We start from the raw sequence: 16,447 nt of genomic DNA, 5'->3' as shown, positions 1-16,447 counted from the left end.
CCCCTGCATGACTCAGTCGGTTGAGCATTTGCCTTCAGCTCAGATCATAATCCCAGGTTCTTGGGATCAAGCCTCACATCAGGCTCCCTGCTTAGCAAGGAATCTGTTTCTCCCTCTCTCTGCCTCCTGCACACTCTCTCTTTCTCTCTCTCTCTCTCTCAAATAAACATATTTTAAAAAAGAAAACTATAGATCAACATCCTTAATGAACACAGATGCAAAAGACCTCAATAAAATATTAGCAAATTGAATTTAATCAGACATAAAACAGATAATATACCAGTAATACAAACCTAATTCAATTTACAAAAGTCAATGTAATCCACCACATTAACAACCAACAAAAGGGGAGGCCTGGGTGGCTCAGTGATTGAGTGTCTGCCTTTGACTCAGGATGTGATCCCAGGGTCCTGGTATCAGGTTCCGCATTGGGCTCCCTGTGGAGCCTGCTTCTCCCTCTGCCTGTGTCTCTGCCTCTCTCTCTCTCTCTCTCTTTCTCTCTCTCTCATGAATAAATAAATAAAATCTTAAAAAAAAAATCCTAAAGAAGAAAAACCACACGACCATATTAATCAGTGAAGAAAAAACATTTGACAATATTTAAGACTCTTTAATGATAAAAAAAAACTTTCTGCAAAAAAGGAATAGAAGGAAACTTGTTCAACCTTATAAAGAACATCTACAAAAACAAACAAAACCTAATACTAGTCAGTAGTCAGTGCATTTAATACAATAAAGCAAATTAGACATGACCGAATTAGAAGAAACCATTCAGAATGCTGCAGAGAAGGATAAAAAGGAAAGGACATTAGACATAAAAATAAAGTGATAAGGCCCAATATATTAAATCTCATAAGGTCAATGGGGTAGAGGCAATTTCTGAAGAGAGTAGCTGAAATTTTTCTAGATTTGATAAAATACACCAATTTGGGACGTCTCAGTGGCTCAGCAGTTGAGCGTCTGCCTTTGGCTCAGGGCATGATCCTCTGAGTCCCACATCGGGCTCCCTGCATGGAGCCTGCTTCTCCCTCGGCCTGTGGCTCTGCCTCTCTCTGTGTGTCTCTCATGAATAAATAATTAAAATATTTTTTTAAAAAAACTTTCTTAAAAAAAAAAAACTACATCAATTCACAGATTCAAAAAATCTCTAAAGCCCCAAACGGGGTTAAAAAAAATAAACACACAACTAGATACAACATAGTAAAACTTCAGAAAGACAAAGAAAAAAATCCCACAAGCAGTTAGAGAAAAACACAACTTTTAAAGCAGCAGTAGGCTGGTAGCTGACTTCTCAACAGAAACAGGAGAGGCCAGAAGACAGAGGACAGCCATCTTTAAGGTGCAGAAAAGAAAATAGTGTCATCCCCTACCTAGCAAAATTATCTCTCTAGAATGAAACAAAATATAGTTTTGTACAAACAAAAGATGACATTAAAACACCAAAAGATGCACACCAAAGGAAATTATAAAGAAGGTTCTCCAGGAAGAAAGACAATGATCCCAAATGGAAGGTGAAAGATGCAGGAAGGAATGAAGAGTAACATAATAAATATGTAAGTAAAAGTAAATAAGCACTGATTATGTGAAATAATGACGTCTGACAGGATTAATAAACATGAATTGACTTACCACAGAAGGATAGACTACAATCAGGAAGAGAGTAAAAAACAATACCAACGGATTCTGTATTGCCTGGAGGGCTATAAAGCCTCACCAGACTTTACTTTGGCAAGTTAAATGGCAACTTAAAAATGCATACTATAATTTCTAGAGTAGAAGCAGAGTATATAACTTTAGGACTACTACCGGGAAAAAAAATGGAATGAAAAAAATATTCACTTCAAAAGAGGTAAAAAGGAGCAAAAGGGAAGCAAAGAGCAAAGGGAACAAATAGTAAGATGACAAATTTAAACACGGATATGCCGGTGATTACATTAAATGCGAGTGAATTAAAAATTCTAGTTAACACAAAAATCTTAAAAATCCAGCTATAGGATATTTAGGAAACAAAATTCTGAAATATAACTACATAGAGAAATTCAAAGTAAAAGGATGGAAAAAGGTTTTGAAAATGTTAACCAAAAGAAAGCTAAGAAAGCTATTTTAATACCAGATAAAGTAGACAACAAAAAGTATTACTATAGATTTAAAAAAGAGGAGACTATTTCATAATGATAAACAAGTCATTCACCAGGAATATAATAATTTTAACTTTGTTTGCACAAATAAAGCAAAAATTGGCAAATCTACAAGGAAATAGGGATATTAATCCATACTCAGATTTTAACACATCTCTCAGAAAGAGAATGAATAAGCAGACAGAAAACCAGTAAAGTCTTAGATCTACACAACATGATTAACAAATGACCTAAAGGATGTATATAGAACACTATACCTATCAATTATAGAGCACACATTTAAACATACAAAAAACATTCATAAAGACTAACCAATACATTTCAACAGACTTAAAAAATTGAAGTATATGTTGTATGTTGTTTAAACAATACAGCTATGCTAGAAAGAGGTAAGCAGAATTACAACTAGAAAAGTTCTGTATACTTGGAAATTTAGACACATACTTCCAAGCTACTTGTTTACAAGTTAGTAATTAAAAAACAGCTTTGTATGAGATACAACAGGTCTTAAGAATATAAAACTCATGTTCTTGAAAAGAACTTACCTTCTTATGTTCTCAAAAAAAAAAAAAGACTGAAATGAGTTTAAGTCTTTATCTCAACAAGGGCAGGAGAAAATAGCAAAATTAATCCAAATATTATAGAGAGAAGGAAATAATTAAAAATAAGAATTAGTGAAATAGAAAAGTGTGCAATAAAACTAATAAATGTATAAGCAGGTTATTTTAAAAAAGTAATAAAGTTGATAAACATCTATTGAAGAAAAAGAGAAAGCACAAATAATAAATGGCAGTAAGGAGAAAAGCAGCAATACAACAGATGCTACAAACTTTAAAAAGATAGTAAGAGGTGGCTGCAAATAATTTTATTCAAATAAATTTGAAAATCTACACAAAAGAATAAATCTTAGAAAAATATCTAATACTTATTTAGGAAAAAAAGTACATAAACATTCTCATATCAATAATATAAGCCACCTTCACAAGGCCTATGTCTAATTTCCCAAAAGGTTAAGAGGGGTTATCTCTGGATTATACCATCACAAATGATTTTATCTTTCTTCTGCATTTTCAAATTATCTACAAGGCCGTATGAATGAGCTTGGGTTCCAGTGTTAATTATGCCACAGGTCTAGCTGTGTCTTTGATTAAATCCCTTAATTCTTGGATCTAAAATTCCTGTAGTATATCAAACTGAAACATTTCATTTCATGTACCAACTTAACGTACAAGATTGACATTAATACTACCATTTCAAAAAGAAAAAAAATGTTTTTTTTTTATATACCAACTACATACAACTGGCACTATTAAATCCTGCCAAAAAGACAGGCATTTTCAGACAGTTCATTACCTCTATAACCAAATCATTACTTTTGTAAATGTTACTTAATAGCTTAAAACAACATATACTAAGTTCTCTTGTTTAATAATGCACATTTAAACAGCTGGTTAACCTAGAGCAAAACGCCTACCTGCTCAAATATCTTTTGAGTAAAAAATAACCACAAAGTTATGCTTTAAAATTCTATCAAGGAATGGAAATTTTCCTTATTTTCCTTTTTATTTTCTGTATTTTCAACACCATCTGAATTATGAGTTTTTTATAAGGCAAATATTACATTAATGATTTTTTAAAATAAAAAAATGTATGTTATTTGTGGGGTTTTTTGTTTTTAATGGCCAAATTGGGCTTTTGATTTTTATATAAATTTTATAAAATTTTTCCAGCATAAAATTATGATAGCCCTATTTGAATACTCCATTTGTTTAGATATTAGAACATTATCAAAATTATGTTCTAAAGATAATCTTGCTTCTACCCATATTCCTTTGACTGAGTTCTCTTTACCACCAAGCGGAGCACCCACCTCTTTCATGTCTCTGCAGGCTCCAGAGTTTTCAACTCCAGGCCCAGCTCAGCCAATTGTTAAAACATGTAACTCTTTAAAACACAAAATCAATACACTCCAAGTATTAGGTTATCTCTAATTTTTTACATATTAAAGTCTTTTAAAAGTATAATTAAGGAAAATGGGAGAACTGTTGATGGGCACGCTGTCAATTCCTCTCAGTACACAATATAATCCTTAGATTAAACCAGACCAGTAAAGTTTTATACCTGGATTGTAATTATCAGCTCTCCCTGCCCCCATCTTATAAAATTCATTTATGTAAACACGGCCAAATGCCATTGACCTATATCAAAAGATATTATAAAAAACAGTATTATAAAAGTGGTCACTATGTTTACTTAAGCATATTCTGTATTATACTAAGTGCCCTTTCCATTCACTATTGTATTGGGTACTTTTTGTACCCAATAAATTTTTATTCTAGGTGCTAAAGAAATAAAACTAAAGGACATTTCAGGTTTTTTCTCTGAGTGGAAAAGTCAATTAAAAGTTTTAAACACAGAATTAATAAGATTTGATTTCTATTTTTTTTAATTGAGTTCAATTTGCCAACATATAGCATAACTAACCCAGTGCTCATCCCGCCAAGTGTTCCCCTCAGTGCCCATCATCCAGTCACCCCAACCCCCCACCCACCTCCCTTGCCACCACTCCTTGTTCGTTTCCCAGAGTTAGGTGTCTCTCATGTTTTGTCATCCTCACTGATATTTTCACTCATGATTTCTATTTTAATGGGATCATTCTGCCTACTATTTAGAATTAACTAAAGGAGGATGAGACTAAAGGCAAACAAGGCCTGTTAAGAAGCTACTGCCATAATATAGAGATGATGGTGTCTTAGATCATGGTGGTAGCAGTACACATGAAATAAGAAGTGGTCAGACTCTGGATACATCTTGAACGTACAGCCAACAGAATTTGCCAGTATTAGATATGAGGTGTAATGAAAGAAAAGAGTGAAAGATTCCAAAAGAACTGCAAAAAAAAAAAAAAAAAAGAAAAAGAAAAAAAAAAGTAGCCATTTACTGATTTAGAGAAGGCTGGAGAAAGAGAATGTTATGAGGATAGGGATTCTGAGATAGCTATTATACATTCAAGAGGGAGATAACAAAGAAATGGCTGTATATAGAAGTCTGGAATCAGGCTGAGAAGGAGCAAGTAAGGAAGTAGAGGAAAACCAAGAGAGCTACTGAAGAAAAGTATTTTAATAAAGAAGAAAAATAATTTTCCAGGAAAGAAAAGGAGAAACTGCTAGCACAGTGCCCTCGAGCAGATTAGAGAGGATAGGAACTAGGATAGCAATTGGGATTTCTCAAAACTTCTATAGTATTAACATGGTGGTGGTGGTCGGGAGGTGGGGGGCTGTCCTTTGCATTGTATGACATGTATCAGGTTCCTTAGCCTTTCTCCAGTAGATGCCCGTCCTCCTCCAATAACCCTGTCACAACAATCAAAAATGTCTCCAGATTTGTCAAATGTCCCCTAGGGAGCAAAATCACTCCCACTTTAAAACCACAAGCACAAAGAGAGGAAACGGCCTTTGCTGGAAATACTGACAATTCATGTATATTAAAGGCATGACAGAAGATGCTATGGGTAGAGTACAGTATAATCTGAATATTCACTCTGATTAAATCCTCCTAAGTATATAAATAGTCAAGGCCAGAGAAAACATACGGAATTATTAGCATATCATAAAACCAAAGTTATTACTCCTAGGAATATGTCAGTATTTTGTTTTTTAGCTGTAACTACCATATAAGTTTTATGTGTATCTTTGAACTGAGTCTAAGCCAAAACTTTAATGTGTTTTTTGGGGTCCATCTATGCGCCCCCCCTTGCATAATGACCACATAGTCTCAAGTTTCCTAGGTAAAATCACAGGATGAAATCATCACAACTTAATACAAATTAAATTAAATGTTACTAGGAGTACCTAGCTGGCTCAGCCAGTAGAACATGGAACTCTTGATCTCAGGGTCTGCCATGGTAGGCATGGAGCCTAATTAAAATTAAAAATTAATTAAATAAATGCTACTATTCTGAGAAGTTTTCCTCATTTTTTAGAGGGAGCATCCCTAATGGAACATGTTCAATGACAATAATATCTAAGAGGATATTATTTATGGTTCTCAAATCATCCCACCAAATTACCATATACAGTGCTAAAGGACTCTCATTCTATTCACTGAGCCTTTTATGCCTACTGACTATCAGAAGGATACGAAATAACCATCATATTTGCAGGCACTTAGAATGGGAGGAGAGGGAAGCATTAAACAAGCCCCTAGCAATCACGAAATAAGAAGGTTTAAGAATAAAAAGCCCAGGCAACTGGGTTCACATACATATATAAGCTCCATGATAACATAAGCTATGATAACAAGAGCAAGAAAATACATTAATACCACCAGTGTAAGTTGCACCTGCTTCCTCAATAGCAGGTTCTATATCCTGTTACTTAATGAATTATAGTTTCAGAGCAAAAATATAGTATAAAAGGATTCTACAAATTTAAGAAGACTGAAAACCCTAAAAATTCTATTAAAATATTTGACTTCCAAAGTTGTTTTAAAAAATAACCCATAAGCTTGAAGAGCCTTATTAAATGTGAATAACAGATATTTCCTATCATTATCCTTTTAAATACTGCTTTGCTTTCTATCATAGAAGGAAATTAAATTGGTCAGGCATGACCTGTTTTTCCACTGTGCCACTGCGGTTGTAACCTAACACCCTGTGCTCTTTTTGATAATTAAACACCTAAGACTCTGATTTGCTCTAAAAATTCCCCAAGAACCAAGGTAAGATACTGATTGTAATTCCTAAAGTCATCTTTTAAATACCCCAAATCCTAAAAACATAAAGTAGAGGAGTAAGTATATCTAGAGGGTAAAAAACCTCAATACAATCACCCTTCCCCATCTTCCACTTCATACTGCACTATGACAGTCCCAGGCAACTACCACATACCATATGCTGAGGATATAATCATGAACAAGAGCCACTTTCTCAACTGTGGACTCAAAGAACATGCACTACTTCAACACTGTACATGGCTTATTCTCTGAGCCTGAAAGGAGATCAAACTCCCTAACTGTAAAGTCAGACGAACAATCCTACACATATAAGTGGAGGGGGCAATATACAGCTGACTCCAAACCTATAATTTTACCACAATCATCTTATGTTTCTGGTCCACCTTCCCTTTTGCCTCCTGCAAATCTCTAGAGAAGTCCATATAATGTTCATTTAAGGTCTGAATACTTTTTAAAACCTAATTTAAGGACCTTATTAAACGGGTGCCTGGGTGGCTCAGGTCACAATTCCTGGGTCCTGGGATCAGGCCCCATATTGTGCTCTCTGCTCAGAAGAGGATCTGCTTCTCCCTCTCCCTCTGTCTGCCACTCTGCCTATTTGTGCACACTCCCATGACCGCTCTGTCAAATAAATAAATAAAATTTTTAAAGAAAAGAAAAAGAAAATATTTAAGAACCTCATTCTACAGATGAAAAACTTAAGTTTAAGTGATTTAGCCAGGGCCATATAAGTTATTGGTCTCTAACCTCTCATTTCTAAGGAGGTATTATTTGGGACTTGTACCAGAATTTCTGGGTAGCCTCTAAGAGTCTCCCCACTATAAGAAGGAAAGCTAACTAACAATCTCCACAGGGACAGAAGAACTTACGTAACCCCCTACTTACCTATAGGCTCACACCAAACACAAGCCCACAAACTCTGAAAGAGATCAATTTAAACAATTAAGAAGCTACTCTCCAGGAACAAACAAGCCAACCTCTCTTAGAAAACAACTCCATTCTGAATTCTTGACTGCTGTCTTTCCCTTTACTTATCAGCACAGGCTGTCGATAGCTGTGAGTTGTTATAGGCATTGATAACTGACCAGCACAGAAGCATTTTTCTATTCATTCAACCTCCCCATTCTCCTGGCCAAATGCAATCCCTTATTCCTGAATTCCCACAAGAATGGAAGTGCCTCACAACGCTACACAGCCAGCTGGCTGTGGTTAAGTACATGTCTTAACTCTCCAAGTAGATTACCAGATTCCTATACTTCTTGAATAAACTCCCAGAAATCAGTACTGTGTTTTTATTCCTCTGTTGTTGCCATTGTTGATGACCTCCACAGAGCCTCACACACCTATGTGTTTCACAAATATTTGCTAAATGTATAAATAGGCTGGTCATTTTCAAAGTTTAGTGTTGCCATAATTCTAGGACTGGAATATTATTATACTGCAGAATTAAAATATATCTAAAAGCCAGAGAAAGAGGTCACTTAACAGTAACTTCTAACTTTTAAATGAAATGTTTTTTCATTCATTACTAACCTTCTGGTGATACTTTAAGAAAAAGGCAAAACAACAAAAAGTTAGGAAGCATCAGAACACATTTTCCTAAAAAGTTTTGAGTAATGTTTGCAAATTATATTTTTCAACATTCTGAGGGTGTTTTCTTATTTAATTAGGTAGTCTTTTGTGTTTTTTAAATTTCTTTGTGAAGGAATATTCACCCAATAATTTATCCTTTATATCACACTATTCCTCAGCTTGTGTTGTTCCTGCCATCCAGAAAGGCCTAATACCTGTCTTTACAACTGTCAATCTTACATGAAATCTTTTATCTTCCCAACTATATGTGATCTCTTTCACCTGCCTTACATTATAATTATGTACATCATTTTTAGTCTCTACCAGCATATGATAAACTGCGTGGAAATGACTAATTTTTGCAAACTTTAATAAATGTGTTGAATTCATATCAGACTGGAATAACATGAACCACCCTTATACACATGAAAATATGCTGTATCCCTTAAGGTCAACATGTGAAAAAAAAATAATTATATTAATAATCATAATTTTAATTAATATTTTAATGCTTACAGGAAAAATTTGAAAAACTAAATACTATTTTCCAGGAAAGCAATAAAAAACATAAATAAGGAAAATTTACACTATCTGTTGTTGTATTAAACCTTAAAACATTCATATAGAAGAAGGTACTGGGAATGTCTCAGAAAAATAAATTACAACAAAGTTCATACATAGTAAAAGATCATCTCCTTGGATTATCTGGGTCCTGATTTATCACAGAATAACAGTATTTCCATAACTTAGCTCTTACACTGAAATGAACAAAATGATCAAAAGGTGATATATACAACTACATTTATAACATCACAATTGTTTTTAAAAATCACTAACTGCCCAAACACAAGTGAAAACCATCATAGCGTGTGTTAGCACTACAGATACATACATCACTTGGACTGTCCATTATAAACTGCACCATCATGACAACATAGCACAGATTGGGCCATGGTGACATAAGTAGTCATTCACAACCCAGATAATCACACCACCCACTACCCACCATGCACAGTGCGATATATATATAACACACTGTTTTTCAATTACAATGTCATGAACGCTTCATAATCCTTTAACAATAATTCCTTTCAAAAACTTTGTAGTTTACAGACTGAAATAAATGATCTACACTATTTTGAAAAGGTCCTCAAGTTATCATAAAAGATAACATTAGCTAAAAACCACTGTCTAGCTGCAAGACAGTCTTTCTTTCTACACTGGCCATGACTGCGCCTTCTGAACATACACACACCCTCCAAAGCAAGCACTCTGCTAGAAAAGAAACATACTACAAAGAAAAGCCTCCCAGAGGAGAAGTCACAGGACCTCCATTCCAGTCCTGGCTGGTCCCCTTTTTAGTCATCTGACCCAGAACTAAAGTTTCTCATCTGATTGCTATAAAATCAAATGGTACACTCTATGTAAAGGAGCTCTACTTTTGTGGGTTTTTTTTTTATTTTTAATATACTAATGTAGGCATTCAGATAATTGTTAGTTGATAATAGAGTACTTGAAAACAGCTTGTTCTCAATTTTTTTTTAAGCAAATCTGTTCTTCTTAGGGTTCAGAAGGTCATTTCTAGTTCACAGTGAAACTATAACTGGATCAGTGCACTCAAAACTAAAATATTAAAATGAGATGGTGAGCAGCATGACTCTGTAAATGCCAAAAGGCCAAAATAATCAGAATCATAGGCAAGTATCCTAAACCAGGTAAATTTTGAGTCATATTTGGGAAAATAAAAAGCAAGGATTCTTGTGTTGCAACATAAAAATGTAGGATATGGAGCGCCTGGGTGGCTCAGTTGTTCAAGCATCTGATTCTTGATTTCAGTTCAGGTCATGATCTCAGGGTTGTGACATGAAGCCCAAACACATTTGACTCCACACTCAGTGGGGAGTTTGCTTTTCTCGCTCTCTCTCTGGCCATCCCCACACTCCTTCTTTCTCTCTCTCTTTTAAATAAATATTTTTTTAAATGTATGGTAGAGTAAGATAATTAGTAGGTCTATCCTTTAAAATGTAGAATAGAGTAAGATGATTAGCAGAAGGGCAAGATGAGGAGAACTTATAATCAAAAATAAAGTCAAAGATGGAAGAAGAATGTCTGACAAGCTTAAATTTCACAACACATCTATTAGGAACTTAATATTCTTAAGCCAAAAATGATACGGTGAAATGGTGTCTGAGAAAAATTATTCCAGTAGCTGTGTGGAAGATTAACTGATCAGAGAGGAGTATGAGGAAAACCAGTTTAGAAGTGTTTATATTAACACAATTTAGGTTCTACAGTCAGGCGGTAACTAAGGTGAAGAGGGATAAATTCGATAGACACTGCAGAGAGTCAGTCACCCTTAGTGATAGGTTGAATTAAGGAGGTGGTAAGACTTGAAAATGATTTCAAGGACCACTGGTCATGGGTGGCCTACAGCATAACCACACCTGCACAATGCTAATAATACCTGCACTGGCTCTTCCAGACCGCATCTGAACTCGTTTGGTTCTATTCACCCTTCCTACAATGAGACACTGCTCAAGTTTAGATGGAAACACAAAACTACTACCACCAGAATAGTGCGGAAATATCCCATAACCCAAGGTTCCAGACTTCTTGATGGAGGAAGCCTAGTCCTCTAAGCTCGGGAACTTCCTCTTCACCTATACAACTGGGCATCAGGGGAATTTCTTCTATGCCCCAAATTGCCTCTATACACCTGAAGTCGAAGCTCAATTCTATATGGATTTTTAGGTCACATGGACACAAAACACAGATGACACCATTGATAGGGTCATGTGTAACAATATAAGTCAGGCAAATTAGATCCTTAAAGGTTCATTCTAAACTGAAACAAAGCCAAGTTGATTACATTTAAAAATTAAAATGGCCAAAAGCAATCTAGTGGGGTTATTTTTAATGTATCATAATGATAGACAAATTCTGTTCCAGAATGCACTGTGCTACATAATGATTCTGCAGTTTTGCTGGACCTTTTCTTATTTCTGCAGCTTTCAAAACACGCTGTTGGAAAGAAGACATCAGACCAAAGTGTTTTATTTGTCTAAAAAGCGTATCATTATGCTATTTCGAATTCTATCAAGCACAAGTCATCAATAACAATGTGTATTTAATCAAGATCTTAGTGCCTACAGTGCCTTCTAAGGGGGACCCTGTATAAATTTCATACGGAAAAGGAACTCACGTTGCTCCATGGGAGTCTATCTATGGATAAAAAGAATCTCTAGGGCTTAGTTTGAATTAGCTATACTAACGACATCCATTCTCCAAAAGCACTGATCCGTCCAAGCTCATTGAGAAAACATGTCTTTTTCATGGAGATCTGAAAGAGGTTCTAACACGTTACTGTTTACACACACTTTACACGTACAAACAGCAAGAACAAAAACAGTTATAAAATTTTTGCATTGCCTTAGTTTAAAAACAAACCAGCCTACCTCGCAAACGGATTAAACATTACCTAGGAAGGTTACCAAACTGTGATCTCGTGATAATTAGCTTTCCAGGCCACTGTCACTCGAAGCCTTCCATTTAGACTTTTCGGGGGCAAAGAATGAAATGTTCTATTTCCTTGCTGGAATTAAGACTGTGCATGTCAGGAAATGAAGAAGGTCGGGTCGCCTGGGGTTGAAAGCCACAGGCTCGGACGCTGCTCGCTGCCCTACACGGCGGGCAGAGGGAGCCAGGTGCAGCATCGCCTCCCTGCTCCGAGACGAGACCAAGTCCTCGCCTCCACGCCCAGAGCAGGTGCGAAACGGACGCTCCGGGGTTTCGGCGACTGCAACCATCTTCCTGCACCGCAGACCCGGGGGCCGCCCTAGGAGAGGAACCTTCTAGTCCAGTCACCCCCGGGGCCCGTTTGCTGAGGACGGACAGTGCGGTGCACTCCTAATCCTTCTCCCTGGAGGGTAATTTCCTACCGCAGCCGCAGGACTCACAGTCCCACGCCCGCTTCCCCCTCCCCCGAAACAGGGCTGCAAAGGGGGCGCAGGTGGGGCCCACCAACACCGCACAGCCTCCCCGGAGAGGCGTGGGCCGGGACAGCGGATCTCGGGCCCCGGTGCCCCCCCCCCCCCGAGCTCCCGGACGCCGCTCACCGTGAAGGGGACATCCCCGACGCTGCCCACGGAGTAGCAGTTGTCTCCAGGGTTGACAGCCCCGGTGAGGACCTGATGCAGATGCATCTCCGGAGCCCGGACCGGCGGGGGACCGCGCGAGAGGAGCGACGAGCCCCGCGCCGGACCGCGAGAGCGCCTCCCCCTCCGCCTCCCTCGGGACCCACCCCGCGGCGGCTCCGGCTTAACGCCTCGCCCCCCTCTCGCCGTCCCCCTTCCCCGTCCCTGCCATGGGAAGCTCCGCGACCGCTGCCGCCGCCGGGATCGCCGCTCGCTAGCGGAAATGCCCGGATGCTCCCACTGCCTGCTGCACCGGCGCACAACTGCGGGAGGAGCGCAAGGGTGCGTGTGAGGCGGGGGGGGGGGGGGGGACCGGGGAGCGCGTGAGCCGGGAGCGTGCTGGAAAGGACGCTCCGCCCGAGGGAGAAGGGCGGCGCGCGCGCCCACCCTCGAGGGAAGCTACGGGAGACTGGGAGGGCAAACCCCTCCTCCAGCCGCTAAGCTCTTAGCTCAGTCCTGCTCCCCGCCCCGCGTTTGCGCGTGCGCGCGCAGTGGTTTCCAGGGCAATTGCGCGCGCCGCGTGGACCCTGTCCCGGGATTGCGCGCGCAGACGTGCGGGAGTTCCTCGGAGCCTCGGGGCTGCGGCCGGCGGGGGCGGGGCGGGGCGGGGCGGGGCCCGGCAGTGCCCTGGGGGTACGCCTCGGTTCCCGCTTGCCGAGGGTTTGACCCACTCCCGGGGACACCGCGCGACGGTCAGGGCAGTTGACCTCAGGAGGACGCCAGTCACCGGGAGATTCCGTCTCGGAAGATCTGAGATCCCGTAGGGCCTCAGTACGCCAGGTATTTTATTTTGCATAAACAATAAAGGCATCTTCCAACTATTTGGAGAAGCCGTACTCCCCTGACCGCAAATTATTTTGCTTCCACCTTTTGTCACGGATGTTCTAGATAGCGAAAGGAAGCCCTAGAGACAGGTGACTCCTCTAGACTCTTTTTCATGAGTGATGTCATGGATTCGCAGAATCGTCTCATTTTTCCAGACTATACGCTAAACTTTCGGTGGGTTGGGATGCAGGACTCAGATCCCTGCTCCAGGTAAATCCATCACCAATTTTTGAACCTCTACTGCGTAGAAATCACTAGGGTAAGGGAATAGAAGGGATTCCAAGACCCAACTGTCTGAAAAACCAGGCAGGACGCCAAAAGTGTGATTGAGACTTCAGATGGGCAAGAAACTGCATTCAAATGGGGAAAATAGCAGGAGCTAAGGCTTCAAGGTATAAAATGACAGAATGCGTTAGGGAACAAAGATTAATGTTTGGAGCAAATGCTACAGAGAGTGGTGAAAGGAAAAGATACTTAGCAAGATAAAGGTATCCAAGAGGTAGCCTGTGGCCTGCCTGAACAAGGAGAGTCTTGACTGTACCTGAAGAAGTTTAGATTTCATCCTGCATGCAGTGGGGACTCCCATCAAATGTTTCTGAGCAGAAACGTCTACAATCAGAGCTGCTTCAGGAAGATGACTTTGTAGCACTGTGAAGGATAATTAGAAGAATGGGGAAGATAGGAGGCACAGGCCTGCCAGAGATTGGTAGTATGTTCCTGGAATAGAGAAGGAGTCCAAGATTAATTTCCAAAGACCTAGGACATTTTCATTTTTGTTTAGTGCTGTAACCTCCCTCAAGTCACCCAGGCTAGAAACCACAGAGCTGCTTTTGGCTCCTTCCTCTCCTGCCCAAATCTAAGAGTCATTTATCAAGGTCCCTCATTCATGACCCTGAGCATTCCCCCATGCTATTTACTTTCATTCCAGACCTCACCATTCTCATTTAATTGCCGTAATGGCTTCCTAACTAGTTTGCCTTCCATCTCTGCTCTCCGGCACACTGCAGTTGGAAAAATCTTTTTTTAAGGAAAAAATTCCTCCACTTATAATCCCCTCTCCTTAGAGGTTGAAGTCTAAACTCCTTAGTTTGGCAGACAGACCCATGCATTCTGACTTCTGTGGAGTCCTCTGTTTTATCTCAGAATGTTCCCCCCACACCCCCTATTCTCCAGCCTCACTGAGCTATTCGCCATTTCCAGAGCGTACTATATTGTTTTATGCTTCCTTGTCTTGGTTCATGCTCTCTGCTCTCTCTGGAATGCCCTTCCTCCTCTTATTGACCTGGTAAACCACAATTTAGTTTAAAAATCACCTATTCAATAAAGCCTTCCTTATCCACCCCCAAGGCTTCTTCCTCTTGAAACACACATATCAGTTACTGTTTTGGGTCTGTTTCTTCCTCTAGAGTCTTAGATATTTTATGTCAGGATCAGAGTCTTATTTTCTCTGTTTTGCAGCACCTGAATCATAGCACAGTTGGCCCGTGAACAATGCAAGGGTTCAGCAGCCCGAGTGGCTTAGCAGTTTAGCGTAGCCTTCAGCCGGGGGTGTGATCCTGCAGTCTCGGGATCGAGTCCCACGTCAGGCTCCCTGCATGGAGCCTGCTTCTCCCTCTGCCTGTGTCTCTGCCTCTCTCTCTCTGTCTCTGTCTCTCATGAATAAATACATTTTTAAAATCAAAAAAAAAAAAAAAAGAAAGAAAGAAAGAAAGAAAGAAAGAAAGAAAGAAAGAAAGAAAGAAAGAAACCCACAGGAAACAGAAGCGGGGACTGAATAGAGCGGACTCCTGTGCAGGTCTGGACAGCAGGCCTCAGGGCGTAAGGGCCGAGCAGGTGATGCCTGACAGGGTGGTTCTCTCTCCTTCACTGTGCATTGCTGCTACCAGCTGTGAAAGGGGAACATTGGAATGTTTGATGATAACAAGCCCTCTGAGATCAGGCTTGCCTTGCCAGAGCAAGTTTTTCAAATGCTCTCCTCCTTTCCTGTCCCCTTGGCCATCCGGACTTCTAAATCCTGTTCCTGTGAGGGCCAGTGCAGTAAAAAAATCCCTGTATTACTTTTGACTCTCCCAAAACTTAACTACTAATAGCGTACTGCTGACAGGAAGCCTTACAGATAATAAAAAAGTCAATTAACATATATTTTGTATGTTATATGTATTACAATAAAGTAAGCTAGAGAAAAGGAGGTTAAGAAACTCATAAGCAAGAGAAAACACATTTACAGTACTGAACTGTATTTATCAAAAAAAAGTCCATGTATAAGTGGACCTGTACACTTCAAACCCATGCTGATTAAGGGTCAACTGTACTTTATTCACTGAAATACAAGGTTTGAATGTAAATAAAAGCATCCAATCTTGCAAGAAAAATTTATGGCGGAAATAAATACCTTTCATTATACATGTATATATTTGTGAAAGTACTTAAAAGATTTTACAGTGGTTTTGTGGAGGGAAGTATTACATGCTCATGTTAATATAGTATACAATGTACAGTAATTAAGTTCTAGGAAATCACAGGTTTTGTATATTTATATATTATAATCACAAAGGTACTAAGTCATATAGCTAAAAAAAATAGTGAAAACATAACAGACAACAAAACACACAAAAAAAATATTCAGTAGATGGAGCCCCACCTTTATGTGAAGTATCGTGAAGACAAATATCGGTGCTACATCTTGGTACTAGCAACAGAAAAGCATGCCACATATCAAATACATTTTTGAGAATTCTTATATATATACAGCACATATCAGTAAAAATTGGTATAAAGCAATCAAGGTTAAATACAACAAATTTAAATAAATTTCTTTTATAAGATATTTAGTACATGTGGACAAACAATACGTGTAGACAAACATTTCAGTAAAAACTGGAAACATGCAGCAAAATAATAAATTTGAAAAAATTTCAACATCATGCTCATACTTAAAGGCAAATATCTTGCTAAACAATAATACATACTGAATAACAGAAAAAA

At 39.0% G+C, this 16,447-nt stretch overlaps 2 protein-coding genes across 5 annotated transcripts in view; one reads left to right on the top strand and one right to left on the bottom strand.

Annotated features, from left to right (window-relative positions):
• Nucleotides 1-12,687, bottom strand: part of DMXL2 (Dmx like 2) — a 156,873-nt gene extending 144,186 nt beyond the window's left edge. For all 4 annotated transcript variants that reach the window (XM_055319683.1, XM_055319685.1, XM_055319684.1 and 1 more), the window contains exon 1: nt 12,560-12,687. In XM_055319683.1, coding sequence (XP_055175658.1) covers nt 12,560-12,646 — 87 coding nt within the window. In that variant the 5' untranslated portion in view covers nt 12,647-12,687. The remainder of the gene's footprint in view (nt 1-12,559) is intronic.
• LOC129506220 (uncharacterized) overlaps nt 12,635-16,447 on the top strand; it is a 50,876-nt gene continuing 47,063 nt past the window's right edge. Inside the window, exon 1 of the mRNA XM_055319688.1 lies at nt 12,635-12,919. Coding sequence (XP_055175663.1) covers nt 12,635-12,919 — 285 coding nt within the window. The remainder of the gene's footprint in view (nt 12,920-16,447) is intronic.

Source organism: Nyctereutes procyonoides, unplaced genomic scaffold (assembly GCF_905146905.1).
Source record: "Nyctereutes procyonoides isolate TBG_1078 unplaced genomic scaffold, NYPRO_anot_genome, whole genome shotgun sequence".
NCBI lineage: Eukaryota > Metazoa > Chordata > Mammalia > Carnivora > Canidae > Nyctereutes > Nyctereutes procyonoides.
Note: the sequence above shows the minus strand (reverse complement) of the source record. Positions and strands in the feature narration are given on the sequence as shown.